This window comes from Capsella rubella, unplaced genomic scaffold (assembly GCF_000375325.1).
Source record: "Capsella rubella cultivar Monte Gargano unplaced genomic scaffold, Caprub1_0 scaffold_7, whole genome shotgun sequence".
NCBI classification, from domain to species: Eukaryota; Viridiplantae; Streptophyta; class Magnoliopsida; order Brassicales; family Brassicaceae; genus Capsella; species Capsella rubella.
The window spans coordinates 6,614,720-6,627,982 of record NW_006238917.1 but is presented as its reverse complement, the minus strand read 5'-3'; the positions used below and the strand labels follow the sequence as shown (position 1 = coordinate 6,627,982).

Sequence of the window (13,263 nt, the reverse complement as noted above, 5' to 3'; positions counted from 1 at the left end):
CTTGTTTTCTTAGCTTTTGTTAGAATCATTTGTATAATCTGTCTTCTAAATTTTTGGTAATTTATCATTTTACAGTAATCTAGTATCAAATTTCAATATTGCCCTATAATTGACAATACTATATATATATATGAGAAAAGAAGAATGTGAATATAAATGTAGGTTGTAGTGTTGTACCAATTCATTACACATAAAGTACTTATGCATAGATCAAGTAACATATAATCTAGAGAAAAAGTTATATTTGTGAGAACTATGCAAAGTACAAAGCAGTGAGAACAGAAGGGAATGCTTTGACTAAAAGTGGCTATCTTATCTTGTTTTCTTAGCTGTTAGAATCATTTGTATAATCTTTCTTCCAAATTTTTGTTTTTTTATCATTTTACAGTAATCTAGTATCAAATTTCAACATTGCCTTATAATTGACAATACTATATATATATATAAGAAAAGAAGAATGTGAATATAACTGTAGGTTGTAGTGTTGTACCGATTCATTACACATAAAGTACTTATGCATAGGTCAAGTAACATATAATCTAGAGAAAAGGTTATATTTGTGAGAAAATATCACATATACACTTTCTGCTTTTGCAGATTTATTAGTAAAAAAATCAAGGAGGCTGATGCACCAATGTAATTTTTTATTCATTCGAAATCTCGAATTCAGCACACATATGTATGACTCCACTCCACCTGATGAATTCGCGAGATATGCGGTCAGATAAATCGAAGCGGCAATTACGGGTGTTAAGACCTTTGTTCTTGGTCAGTTGAACTAACCGTTAATGACGGTTATAAAAGGAATATATATATATATATATATATAGATATATACTACAGTTTTATACTATAACATTGTCGGACCAATTTTGTATTACTTGTTTCAACAAGAAAAGAGCTATTTTCTTGAATCACCTTTTTATTTCTCTAAAAGACTCTAGAGACTAGAGAGCAATGATGAGAATGCCGTGGCAAGAAAAGTGATCATTAGCTTTTGTTTACGAAAATTAATTAGTTTATTAAACTTTAAACCATATATATGTATTCTTATACTTCCACTGTTCAACAGATAACGCGCATAATCAAAATATCATATCTTGGATCTAAAATACATAATAAGAATGAATAATTCATGGTATTATTGTCATAAAAAGCATTTTAACAATCAAAAGCGACAATATTTGAAGATTTATTTTATTAGTATGGTTGCTAATTTTGTTTCTGCCGTCACATGGCAACCACTTTAAAGGAATTTTAACGCGTTCTTTTGGAAATTTTAAGAGGAATTTGATTCATAGATAAAACGAAAAATTGCAGTATTAGTGATTTCATTAATAATAGTTCCATTATAACAACACTATACAGATGTAGTCAAAGTCAAAAGAAAAATACACTGAATAACGGCAAATTGATCAGGTTTTAGGTGCATTTTTCTTTTTTTTTTTGTTATTGGCTGCACCTGCATGTGTGTTTATTCTTTCTTTATTCAGTAAAAAGTTGATAATGATTAGGGATTATGAACTTAATTGGATAAATCTTTTTATGATGCGTCGGACTAAGACTTCGAATGGAAGAGCAAATCGGGCAGAACAGAAATCAAGATTCAAGCCGTTCAAACATATTTAGCAGAATAAAAGCGGATCAAACAGATATAATATATTAAATGTAGATCAAATTTTATTAATTTTTTATTTAAAAACAGTTCATTTCAAAAACACTCAAAATCTCCAACTTTTTTATGTTCATAATGCAGTACAAATATCCTTTTTATTTTTATCTGCTAGCAAAACAATTACTTTTTAATAATATTTTCTTTTTTGATATGCACTATATTTATTTTGTGTCGAATGGTTCATATAACAGGACAGTCTCTCTGTTTGCAGGAGAAATGCTTTTTATCAGCCTTCCATTCAAGGCCTAAATCAATAACGGGCTCATGAATTTTGGCGACTCTTCAACAGACACTGTACTTCCTACTAGTTTACTTAGACCATGTTTATTGGCGTACTTTGCTTCAGTCCCACCCAATATTTTACACAAAATTAAATAATAATAAAAAAATGAAGGACGTACGCACAAACGTGACGGTCCTGCGTTTTGTTTCTCTCTGTTCGCGGGTCCCACTGACACGTGGTGGCCCGCAATTGATCATTTTTTGTTTTTTGTTTTTTGTTTTCTTTTTAAATCGAAAAAAAAACTTTTTTTTTGGGACCCAAACCGATGCCCTTGCCCTTAGTGATCCTTAATGGTAGCTTCTTAAGGGCATCCCAAAGGGAAGTTTTAATAGGGTTCATAGGTTTTTGATGATTTAATTTAAATCAAAATAAATTAATATGTTAAGGATGGTTTGTTAAATAAGAGCATCCTCAATGCAAGCATCTTAGGGGTATATTACCCTAAGATTTGCAAATTAAATATCTTATATAAGATACTCCTTTTGCAAATCGTATTCTCATCAATTGAGTTGCATCTCTTAAATAATAATAATGGCTATATTTTTATGACCACCATATTTTATATTTTTCTATAAAAAATTATTTAGAATGTATCTAATACAATTTAACATATTTTAAAATGTAAAATTAATTAAGATATTTAATAACAAATATAGAAAATGTAATTTATTTTTTTCTTGATTTTGAAACCACTATATTTACTAATGACAGCACAAGAAAGCTACAATTTACTGATTTGGCAATAGTTTGAGGGTGTATCAAGTAATACCATAATCTAATCCTTAGGTTACCAAAAAAATGGTACCTCCTTGTATTTACTTATAGTATATAGAAAACAATCCAAACATAGACTCAAGATTTTGGGTATATCTGTATATATGGTATTGATTTTTACTTTTTTAGGTACAAGTGTACAAGAGATATGGAATTGGTTTTAGGCCAAGAATTTCAAGATCAGGACAAAATCCTTATATATATACGAACATATGTACAATTAGCTACTATAAAACCCATTATTCATTTTGCAATATTTCGTAACCATTAAGAAAAAATATACAAATGGGCTTTGTTAGACTTGTTTGCATGATAACCCTTTCTCTTTTGATAATTTTCCTTCTTCCGCCGTCCTCGGCCATGGATCTTTCCGTCACTTCCGGCGGTCTCCGGAGCAACGAGGAGGTTGGGTTTATCTTCCAAACGTGGATGTCCAAGCACGGCAAGACTTACACCAATGCCCTCGGAGATAAGGAACAGCGTTTTCAGAACTTCAAGGACAACCTCCGTTTCATTGATCAGCACAATGCTAAGAACCTCTCTTACCGGCTTGGTTTGACTCAGTTTGCCGACCTAACCGTCCAAGAGTACCAAGACCTTTTCTCTGGTCGCCCTATACAGAAACAAAAGGCTCTCAGAGTTACTCATAGGTACGTACCACTCGCCGAAGATCAGCTCCCTCAGTCAGTTGACTGGAGGCAAAAAGGTGCAGTGTCGGAGATTAAAGACCAAGGACGCTGCAGTGAGTAATTTTACTTGTATTAACATTCATATATATACCCAAAACTCGTACGGTAATATATATATATAGGCTTAATCAACAATTCTAACCTTTGTTCTATATATTTTTTTCTTGGTGCGAGACTAATATATAGATCAATCTAGCGTTTTTTTTTCCTAGTATTGAATTCGAGTTTGTGACCTTAAAATTTAGTCCCTTTAGAATACTTTATAGTATAGTTGGGTTATTACATACACGTCTGTTTTTGTTTTTGTTTTTTTTTGTTTTTTTTTTGGTGTGCTAGTTATTTGTGAAATTATTAGATTTTGATCACAATAAAAACTTAACATATACTCATCATTATTTTCGCATTTTTTTTTTAAAAAAAAAGATAGCTGCTGGGCGTTCTCCACTGTGGCAGCAGTGGAAAGTATAAACAAGATCGTTACAGGAGAGTTAATCTCATTGTCCGAGCAAGAATTGGTCGACTGCAGCATCGACAACCACGGTTGTAATGGAGGCTTAATGGACTCAGCTTTTCAGTTCCTTATCAATAACAATGGTCTTGAATACCAGTCAGATTATCCATACCAGGCCGTTCAAGGCTACTGTAACCACAACCAGGTTCACCTATTAGTGCTACCGTAACTAAACACCCACATATAAATGCTTATATACTTCAGTAGCTAATTATAATTATATTTGGGTACGTTTGGTTGCAGAATACATCAAAAAAGGTTATCAAAATTGATGGCTACGAGGATGTGCCAGCCAATAACGAGAATTCCCTACAAAAGGCAGTTGCTCACCAGCCTGTGAGTGTCGCCATTGACAAAAAGTCCCAAGGGTTTATGCTCTACAAATCGGTATATAATTTATGCTCATACCTTTCAAATCCTTTTTCTTTTTTTTTGTGTTTGAATCCAAGGATATTCATTAATTAAAATTTGTATGGTCCATGTGTGATGTCATTAAGGGTATATATACTGGACCATGCGGGACAGATCTTGACCATGCAGTTGTTATCGTCGGGTATGGTACTGAGAACGGTCAAGACTACTGGATCGTGAGAAACTCATGGGGCACGGTGTGGGGAGAGGCTGGCTACGCTAAGATTGCTCGTAACTTTGAAAATCCAACAGGTGTATGTGGGATTGCGATGGTTGCTTCATACCCTATCAAGAATCCGGCTACTTAAGGCATGATGAGTAGTAATCATGTGTTTGTTTGAGTATATGTCTAAAGAATTTTTCCTAGCACTTTGAAAGGAAACTAAAATAATGAGTGCCTGGAAAAAAAAAATAGATGTTTTATTCATATTAATGTTTTAACTTTCGCGTTACCTGGATTATTTGACCGTGTTATCATTTTAATATATACTATACTATAAATATTTATAATTTTACCGCCTACAACGATAAATTGGAAATGATTCTATGATGCTCACCTAAATGATTTTTAAATATTTTGCTACCTAGTAGTTTACTCTCCCATGTTAGGTTGTTTGAGTATAGGATATAGAACAGAAAGGATAACAGGTGTACCATTTTATTGTCCAACTGAATTACATATATATATATTCCTTAATAGTGAGATAAAATTCATATAAAAATTGGTGTTTTCTAGGAAAGTTAGATGGTGATTGGTGAAACGCGTAATGTTATTTATGTGAGGGCGGGTCAAAGCTTTTAGTTGGTATTAAAAAATCAATTACGTATAATTAACCAAAGATTAGTTGTATTAAAAACCCCGTTAGTACGTACTGACCCTTGATTGTTCGGTTGACTTTTCTATATCTCTCAAACTTTTGTATTCTCTTTAGCAAGCAAACAGAGAACCAAACTACTGTGTTTCAGATGGAGAACACGAGTTACAAAAAGGATCAAGTGTTCATCAGTTTCCGGGGAAGAGACGAGCGTTTCGGATTCTTAACTCATCTCAAACAGAAGTTGATTGATGGCAATGTGAATGTGTTCACGGACGACAATGTGACAGGACAGCCGCTCCAGAATCTCTTCGGACACATCCGAAACTCTAGGATCGCGATTGTGATCTTCTCCGAGAACTACGCTGAGTCACACTGGTGTTTGGAAGAGCTTGTGGAGATTAAGAAATGTTTGGAGACGGAGAAGCTTAGTGCAGTCATACCAATCTTCCATAAGGTGCAGGTTTCAAGCGTTAGGGAACAGAGCGGAATCTTTGGGGAAAAGTTTCTGGCTTTGCAAAACTCTTTGCTTGCTAAAGAAGTCACCGCGAAGAAGATTAGGCGTATTAATTCCAAGATCAAGAAATGGAGAAAAGCGTTAGAGATCGTCACTGGGATGGCTGGATTGACTTATGACAATAATAGGTATGATAGGGCATGACCAAAGTGTTCAGCTAATTACATCTAAAATCTAAACTGTTTATTTTGCAGTCCTGAATTGGCTTTCGTGGACAAAGTCGTTGAAAAAGTTAATATAAATCTAGCCAATATTGCAGCAGGGGAAGGGCGTAATACTACTCCAGGAACTAGTAAGGTGTGTGTTCTTAGTTTCTTTACATAACTAGGTTTTGCATTAAAGCAGACATGGTGGCTAATTCTCTCTATATATTGCAGACATCACTAGGAAATCAATCAAACCACATTATTTATAATGTCCATCAGTTAAACATTATCCAGCATCATCGTTCAAAGAGCTTGGGAGTTCTGAGTCCGAGCTATAATCCTGAAGGGGACACCGAGGTCTCTGTCTTAAGAGTTTTTTTTGTTTTGTTTTTCTGTACAGGTCATAAATTTCTGATGAATATGCTTATGGTGTGACTCACAGAGTAATGATTTGAAGCCTTTGTCTCGTGCTATTAGACGCACCGTCTCAGATCTTGACTATAGAGATCAAGTTGGCCTTTCTCCTTGTAAGTTCAGATCATGACATAGACCTTCATATGTCATCAGAATGTTGACTAATTAACAACTTGACTTTAAATACACAGTTGAAAGGGTCATGGTTCAAAAGAACGCTGAGATACCCACAGTTGACGCAGTCATGGCTCAAGAGCAGGCCGAGATATCCACAGTTGAAGCGGTCAAGGTTCAAGAGCAGGTCGAGAATCAACAGAGCATTGAAAATGTCCCGGAAAAAAAGAAGAGGTGGCCCAACTTGCCTTTCATATCAGCTTTGTTGGTGGGAGCTCTGTTTGTGTCTTACATGGTGCGGAGGAAAAGACGATCTAAAGGAACCGCAGAACTGAACCTTCCGTTGCAAGCAACTGCGAACCTGTTTTAGTTGACTTGTTTCTCAAGCAAAATCCTTTGTTCTGCCGTCTTGAGATTTGCACTCATACTGATTTTACATTGATGTAGAAATATCAAATAATAAAAGGGTAAAAATTTTGAGTTTACTATTAGAATCCTACATATACTTATAAGGAGTTTTGATTTTATTTTGAAGACATACTAACATACTCAAATGGAGAATACTAGAGTAGAGAGGTTGAACTTGAAAGACACTAATCAAAGTTGTGAACTATATATTATTCAATTCCTGGATCATTCTTCTGGACACGAGTCAAAATATGGTCGTAACTCAACAATATTATCATAAGGAAGTGTTACATTCTGAATGAGCTGTATTCTGAATCAAGCAAAATAGGATCTCGAGGAATTGCTGATGTGAACCTTGCGTTGCAAGCAGCTTGTTGTTTCTTTTACTTGTGTCTTAACAAAAGCCTCTGTTATTCATTACCAAACATGTTATTTTGTGTATGATATCTTCTTGACATCGCGGTTACAGAAATTAAAACACATCAACACTAAAATCTGATGTTTTTAAATCACTGTCTTTGCTTGTACCATGGAATCTCTAAGACTTATTTGTGGACCGTGTTATCATAAGACTAAGTTTAATTCCCCAGTTAAGCAAACAAATTGATTATGTGATACGCATTTGTGGACCGCGTTATCATATAATATAAATCATTTAGCGAAAATGAATAAAGACAATGAAAGATTGGTTGACAAAAAAGATGCAAGATACGAAAAGACTTGTGGTTTACTATATTAGTATTTGTTTATGACCAAAAGACCAAAGACTCCATATTAAATATCTATGAAGCATGAAATGATTCTTCTATTATGTAATTTTCCTGCATAAAGACAAAAATCTTGTGTTGACAAAAAAATGTCATCACTAGTTTATTAAGCAATAGAACCTAATTTGTATAATTTAGCATTTGGAAATGCAAGATGAAGACAAATATCTGAAATGTTTTACATTGTTGGCAGTGACATTATAATGCTCACCGAAATCAATTTTACTTCATCTTCTCTTCCACGTTAGGTTCTTTGACTAGGATATAAAACAGTCAAGGATAGATATAGCACGTGTACTCTCTACTGTCCAACCTAATTACATATTTTCTTAGTAGTGAGAAAAAAAAAAAATCATAGAATTGGTGTTTCCAAGAAAGTTAGATGGTGAAACGCGTAATGTGAGGCGAGTCAATGTTTAATGGATAAATTTTGATTTACTATTTAAGTAACCAAGGTTACTAGTGTAAGTATAGATTAGACCCTTTGGTTAAAATTAATTTTATCACTCGCACATTTTAGTATTATCTCTAACAAAGCATATAGAGATCAAAACTACATTGTTTAATATGGCGATTACGAATTACACTAAGGATCAAGTGTTCATCAGTTTCCGGGGAAAAGACGAGCGGAACGGATTGCTAACTCATCTCAAAAGCAAGCTGGCTGATGGCAATGTGAATGTGTTCACCGACGACAATGTGACTGGTCAACGGCTCGAGAACCTCTTCGACCACATCAAGAAGTCAAGGATCGCGATTGTGATCTTCTCAAAGAGCTATGCGGAGTCAGTTTGGTGTTTGGACGAGCTGGTGATGATCAAGAAATGCATAGAGACGGAGAAGCTCAACGCAGTCATACCAATCTTCCATAAGGTGAAGGTTTCGAGCGTTAAGAAACAGAGCGGCAAGTTTGGAGAAAAGTTTCTGGCTTTGCAAAAATCTTTGCTTGCTGAAGAAGTCAATAAGAAGAAGATTAAGAGTATTAATTCCAGGATCAAGAGATGGAAGAAAGCTTTGAAGATCGTCACTGGAATGGCTGGTTTGACTTATGACAGAAAAAGGTTTGATTTGGAACATGACCAAAGTGTTTGGTTAATTACATCTTTAACTTAAACTGTTTCTTTTGTAGTCCTGAGTTGGCTTTCGTGGAGAAAGTCGTTGAAAAGGTTAATATGAATTTAGCCAATATTGCAACAGAGGAAGGGCGTAACGATACTATAGAAACTACTGAGGTGTGTTCTTAGTTCTTTTACATGAGTAGTCTTTGCCTTGAAGCAGACATTGGTAGTTAAACCTCTTTATTATTGCAGCATCACTAGGACTGGAAAGACAACTAACTCAGGTTATTTATAATGTCAGTCAGTTAAACATAAAAATCCAGCTCCATCGTTCAAAGAGCTTGGAAGCTCTGAGATTGAGTTATAATCCTGAGTATCACAACAAGGTCTCTCTCTAAGAATTTGTTTTCTTTTTCGCTGTCTATAATCTTCATCAGTTCCTGATAACTATGCTTATGGCGTGACTGACAGAGAATTGATTTGAAGCCTTCATCTCCTACTCTTAGACGCACCGCCTCAGATCTTGACCATAGAGATCAATATGGCCCATTTCCTTGTAAGCTCAGATCATTGCATAAACCTGCATTTCATTTGAATACTTTACTAACAACTTGACTTTAAAATCCACAGTTGAAGCGCTCATGGTTCCAAAGCAGAACGAGAATCAACTGAGCCTCGCCAATACTGTCCCGAAACAAATAAAGGGGTGGCACAACTTGCATTTGGTCTCTGCGTTACTGTTTGGAGCTTTGTTTGTATCTTACATGATGCGGAGCAAAAGATGATCCAAAAGAATTGCGGGCATGAACCTTCTGATGCAAGTAACTAAGCGTCTGTTTTAGGTCTACTTGTTTCTTAAGCAAGAGAGTTTTTTCTGCCGTCTTGAGCTAGTACTCATATTGATTTTACGTGGAAGAAAGTCCATTAAGAAAAGATAGTTTGTTGCCTAATTAGTCAGCTGAGATTCTTTTTTTTTTTTTTTTTTTTTTTTAGAGTTCTCTTTCTTTCTAGTTCATATATCAGTAAAATCATTACTATCCAAAAGGCAAATTGTTTTGGGGGTTTACAGAGCATTAGCAGAGCAAGAAAGAAGAATAAGGAAAATTTGACTTTGGAGACTTAAACAGAAGAAGTTGCAAATGTAGAATTCTAGAGGTAGAGGTTGAAAGAGACGTAACTAAGTAGTGAGATATGATAGATGATCCAATCTTGCGCAGATAAGTCGAAAGATTGATGTTATTGGATCAATCTAGTATGAGTAACACCGAATTGCAACGTGACTTGGTAGTAGTATGATAACCTTAACATGGTCTTTTTTTTTTATCGCCACGTTAACATGATCATACACACATGTTACATGATTCTAGAATCTCAAATCCACGAGTTTTCAAATTGAGAGACAATTTTTAAAACTAGTTTTTGATGCGACTTTTTTTTTGGCAAATTGTCACAAATTTTCAATTTTGACCGTGATTTTGGTTATCAGGTTCTCTTATATATTTTATCGAGTCAAAGTGTGTTTAGTCGTGTTTGGAGTCCCAGTTTAACTACGTAACATTATCAATGCCAATAATGGAAATACTTTTTAGCATTAATAAACATTAGCTAAGCTTTAGTAAGTAGAAACTTTATTTGGAAGACTTTTCCCTATCACTCTCAAAACTAATATATTACTTAATGATAAGTTAATCTGAAGTGATGAATTGATTATGTTTTGTTTTAGTTTATGATTTTAATAGTTGTTGTCTCTACTAACTTCTTTGCATTGTGAGATTACTTTATTTATATTTAGCACACCACAAACTAGATCAGATTTTTAATAAGATAAAACAACTATTGCATGATTATATTTTTGTTTTGAACGTAATATTCTAGCAAATGAGACCTTCATTATTTGTTTGACTTTTGTTTTTTTTCTTCTGTCACTCTCCAACCTTTTAGGCTATATCTAATAGAAGAACTGTTTGGTGTTATATATATCAAAACTAATGTTTATGAAATTTTCTTTTTGTTTGAAATGTTTGTGAATCCGGCAGAGTTACTTCCACATAAATGGACCCATGTGCACGTATGACCCAATCTAGACATTTGGTAATAAAAAATTACGTAAACTTCAAGAAGACACATATGGGTGCTTTGACTTTCCATAGTTTACAATCCAAAACACATAATACAATACACCTTCTCTTTGTACAACCAAGCTCTGTGTAAACTCTTCAGTCTTCAAAATTCATATTGCAAACATAACAAAAATAATGATGAACTCTTCCGAGTCTCAGAAGCCTCAAGTGTTCATCAATTTCAGGGGTAAAGCTCTAAGAAAAAACCTGGTGAGCTTTCTAAAGCCAAAACTAGAAGAGAACAGGGGAATCAACGTTTACATAGACGAGGACGAGACTAGAGGGAGACCAATCACAACACTTTTCGAACGAATCAGAGAGTCAAGTATCGCACTAGTCATCTTCTCAGACAAGTACCCCGAGTCCCTCTGGTGCTTAGACGAGCTCGTTGAGATCAAGAAGCAGATGGACAAAGGAAATCTTGTCCCCTTTCCAATATTCTACAAAGTGAAAGCTTGGTCCGTCAAGAGCCAGACTGGTCCCTTCGGTAATACCCTCCTCAAGACTGAGCATGCCGCTCGCAAAAAGGTTGACCGGAGAAACACTAGGTCAATACTTGAAACAGAGGCTATGATTTGGGGATGGAGGCAAGCTTTAGTCTCCATAGGTGGAGTAATGGGGTTGACTTATGATCATAAGTGTGATGCTGATTTCGTTAATGATATTGTGGTCCAGGTCAAGAAAATGTTAGCTGATACTAAATCTCCAAAAAATGGTCTTACAATCATAAAGAAGCATCGGATACATCCTCATGAAGAAGTAACGTCGTTGGTACAAGCTCTAAACCTTGAGAGATCTGATCTTTATGATGTCAATGGCATCGTTTCCCAGGTCAGCATAGATCGTCTCGTGTTTCTTGACCTGATCTCTCTTAAGAATCCTGTAGTTATTCGGCGACTGCTCGAGCTAGTTCAATCTAGAAGGATTCTTTTGGTGTTGTTAGGTTCTCTAGAATACTACAATCATGTTAGTTTCCTAAACCCCTCAAAATCTTTTTCTCTGAAGTTTTTTTATAGCAATGTTAATTTGTATTATTGCTCTGTAGGTTTTCACTTTGAACCGTATCTTTCTACCTAAGAAACCTCAAGAACTGCCTGGTAACAATCATATTGTCAGCTTAAAAGCTACTCTTTTACATGTTCAGTCCTTAATCCCCTCTGGTTTAAAATTGGCAGATAGCAAAAATGTGGTAGAGAGTAATGATAATCTGCGTAATCACGAATTTAGCTACTCGAATGGTGTTTTGTCCTGCTTGTCATTCTTATGTAACATACTGAAACGTAGTGAAATAAAAATAGACCCTCCACCTCGAAGAGTGTTCATGAGTCTTGGAGAAAACCATCTCGGAAAGTTCCTAGTGACCTCTTTGAAAGGAGAATTGGAAAAGAACCAGATAGAAGTGGATTCAGAGGATGAGACGAAGAGCAGGACCGAAGAGTCAGGGGTTGCAGTAGTGTTCTTCTCAAATAAGTACCCTAAGTCAGAAAATTGTCTTGATGAGCTCGTTGAGATCAAGAAACTGATGGACGCAGGATCAATCGATGCCTTCCCTGTTTTTTACGGCTTGAAGGATGAACAAGTTGGGAAACTGAAAGGATGGTTCCATAACAGGCTTCTCAAGATAGAGAACGAAGTGCGTAATAACATCAAGACGAGAGATGATAAGTCTGTGCTTGATACCGAAGCTAAAATCTGGGGATGGAGAGACGCCATCTCGTCCATTGCCTCAAGACAGGGTCTGAGCTATAAACTTAGGTATAAAACTATCTACATGTGTATGTGTTGTTTCTATGAACTAGGATCTTGTCCATTGCCTCACTACTGGGATATCTTTCTTGCAGCACTGATGACGTGTTCGTCAGTGATATCGTGACCAAGGTCAAGAAACTGTTTGTCTCTAAAGAGACACGGGAGACAAGAGCAGCAACAACAGTTGTAAATAACATTGATGCTGCCTTATTCTACTCCCAAACTTCGTTTTTACATGCTATAAACCGTGACATTACAGATTTTGAAGGCCTCACAGATACCCACAATGGTCTTGTAGTTCTGAGGCTTAAAGGACACTCTAATCTAGTGTTCCTCAAACTGAGTTCTCATGAAAATCTTGTCCGATATCTGAGTTCTTACTCGTTCAAATCCCTTACAGAGGTTTCTCTCCAATCCTAATTTTCTTCTCTTAATCTCAAGCAACTTTTTTTGTGGCTTCTCATGACTTTCTTAAATTATTATCTCTTTTCAGGATTTTGCTGTGAACCCTTCTGGTGGAATCCAATTTGATGACCCTTCTCTGGCCTTGGCATTAGAGTCCTATCAATCTCAGCAATGGTCTGATATACCTACCACATTAAATAATCGATAAGATTTAAGTATACATACTTCGTCGTATTATGAAATTAACAGATGATACAATTTTGGCAGAAACACATGTTTTGCGATGGATTTAGTTGGAGACAGGACGCTCATAAAACACGTCTTTGGTTACTTGGGTCTCAAGTTAAACCTCTGTTTTGTTTTTTTCCCTCCAATAATCAAGTATATGAACAGGTATGAAAATTATG

At 35.4% G+C, this 13,263-nt stretch overlaps 4 protein-coding genes across 4 annotated transcripts; all 4 read left to right on the top strand.

Moving 5' to 3' along the window:
* The first annotated feature begins 3,017 nt into the window (after nucleotides 1–3,017).
* On the top strand, nucleotides 3,018–4,804 carry LOC17877716 (probable cysteine protease RDL6). The gene is made up of 4 exons (XM_006285088.2): nucleotides 3,018–3,474; nucleotides 3,845–4,077; nucleotides 4,176–4,319; nucleotides 4,430–4,804. The coding sequence occupies exons 1-4, from the start codon at nucleotides 3,018–3,020 to the stop codon at nucleotides 4,649–4,651; spliced, it is 1,056 nt and encodes a 351-aa protein (XP_006285150.1). The 3' UTR covers nucleotides 4,652–4,804.
* A 505-nt stretch (nucleotides 4,805–5,309) lies between these two features.
* Nucleotides 5,310–6,796, top strand: LOC17879837 (disease resistance protein RPS4). The gene is made up of 5 exons (XM_006282904.2): nucleotides 5,310–5,803; nucleotides 5,870–5,972; nucleotides 6,053–6,178; nucleotides 6,264–6,348; nucleotides 6,427–6,796. Exons 1-5 carry the CDS (start codon nucleotides 5,310–5,312, stop codon nucleotides 6,717–6,719), a joined length of 1,101 nt encoding a protein of 366 aa, XP_006282966.1. The 3' UTR covers nucleotides 6,720–6,796.
* A 1,248-nt stretch (nucleotides 6,797–8,044) lies between these two features.
* Nucleotides 8,045–9,547, top strand: LOC17880531 (protein PHLOEM PROTEIN 2-LIKE A8). The gene is made up of 5 exons (XM_023779573.1): nucleotides 8,045–8,585; nucleotides 8,654–8,758; nucleotides 8,854–8,968; nucleotides 9,054–9,138; nucleotides 9,213–9,547. The coding sequence occupies exons 1-5, from the start codon at nucleotides 8,092–8,094 to the stop codon at nucleotides 9,365–9,367; spliced, it is 954 nt and encodes a 317-aa protein (XP_023635341.1). The 5' UTR covers nucleotides 8,045–8,091; the 3' UTR covers nucleotides 9,368–9,547.
* Nucleotides 9,548–10,802: 1,255 nt separating this feature from the next.
* Nucleotides 10,803–13,260, top strand: LOC111829497. Its single transcript, XM_023778621.1, has 6 exons — nucleotides 10,803–11,668; nucleotides 11,748–11,799; nucleotides 11,878–12,457; nucleotides 12,544–12,853; nucleotides 12,945–13,030; nucleotides 13,124–13,260. Coding segments are annotated over exons 1-6 (1,860 nt in total). The 5' UTR covers nucleotides 10,803–10,837; the 3' UTR covers nucleotides 13,125–13,260.
* Nucleotides 13,261–13,263: the final 3 nt, after the last annotated feature.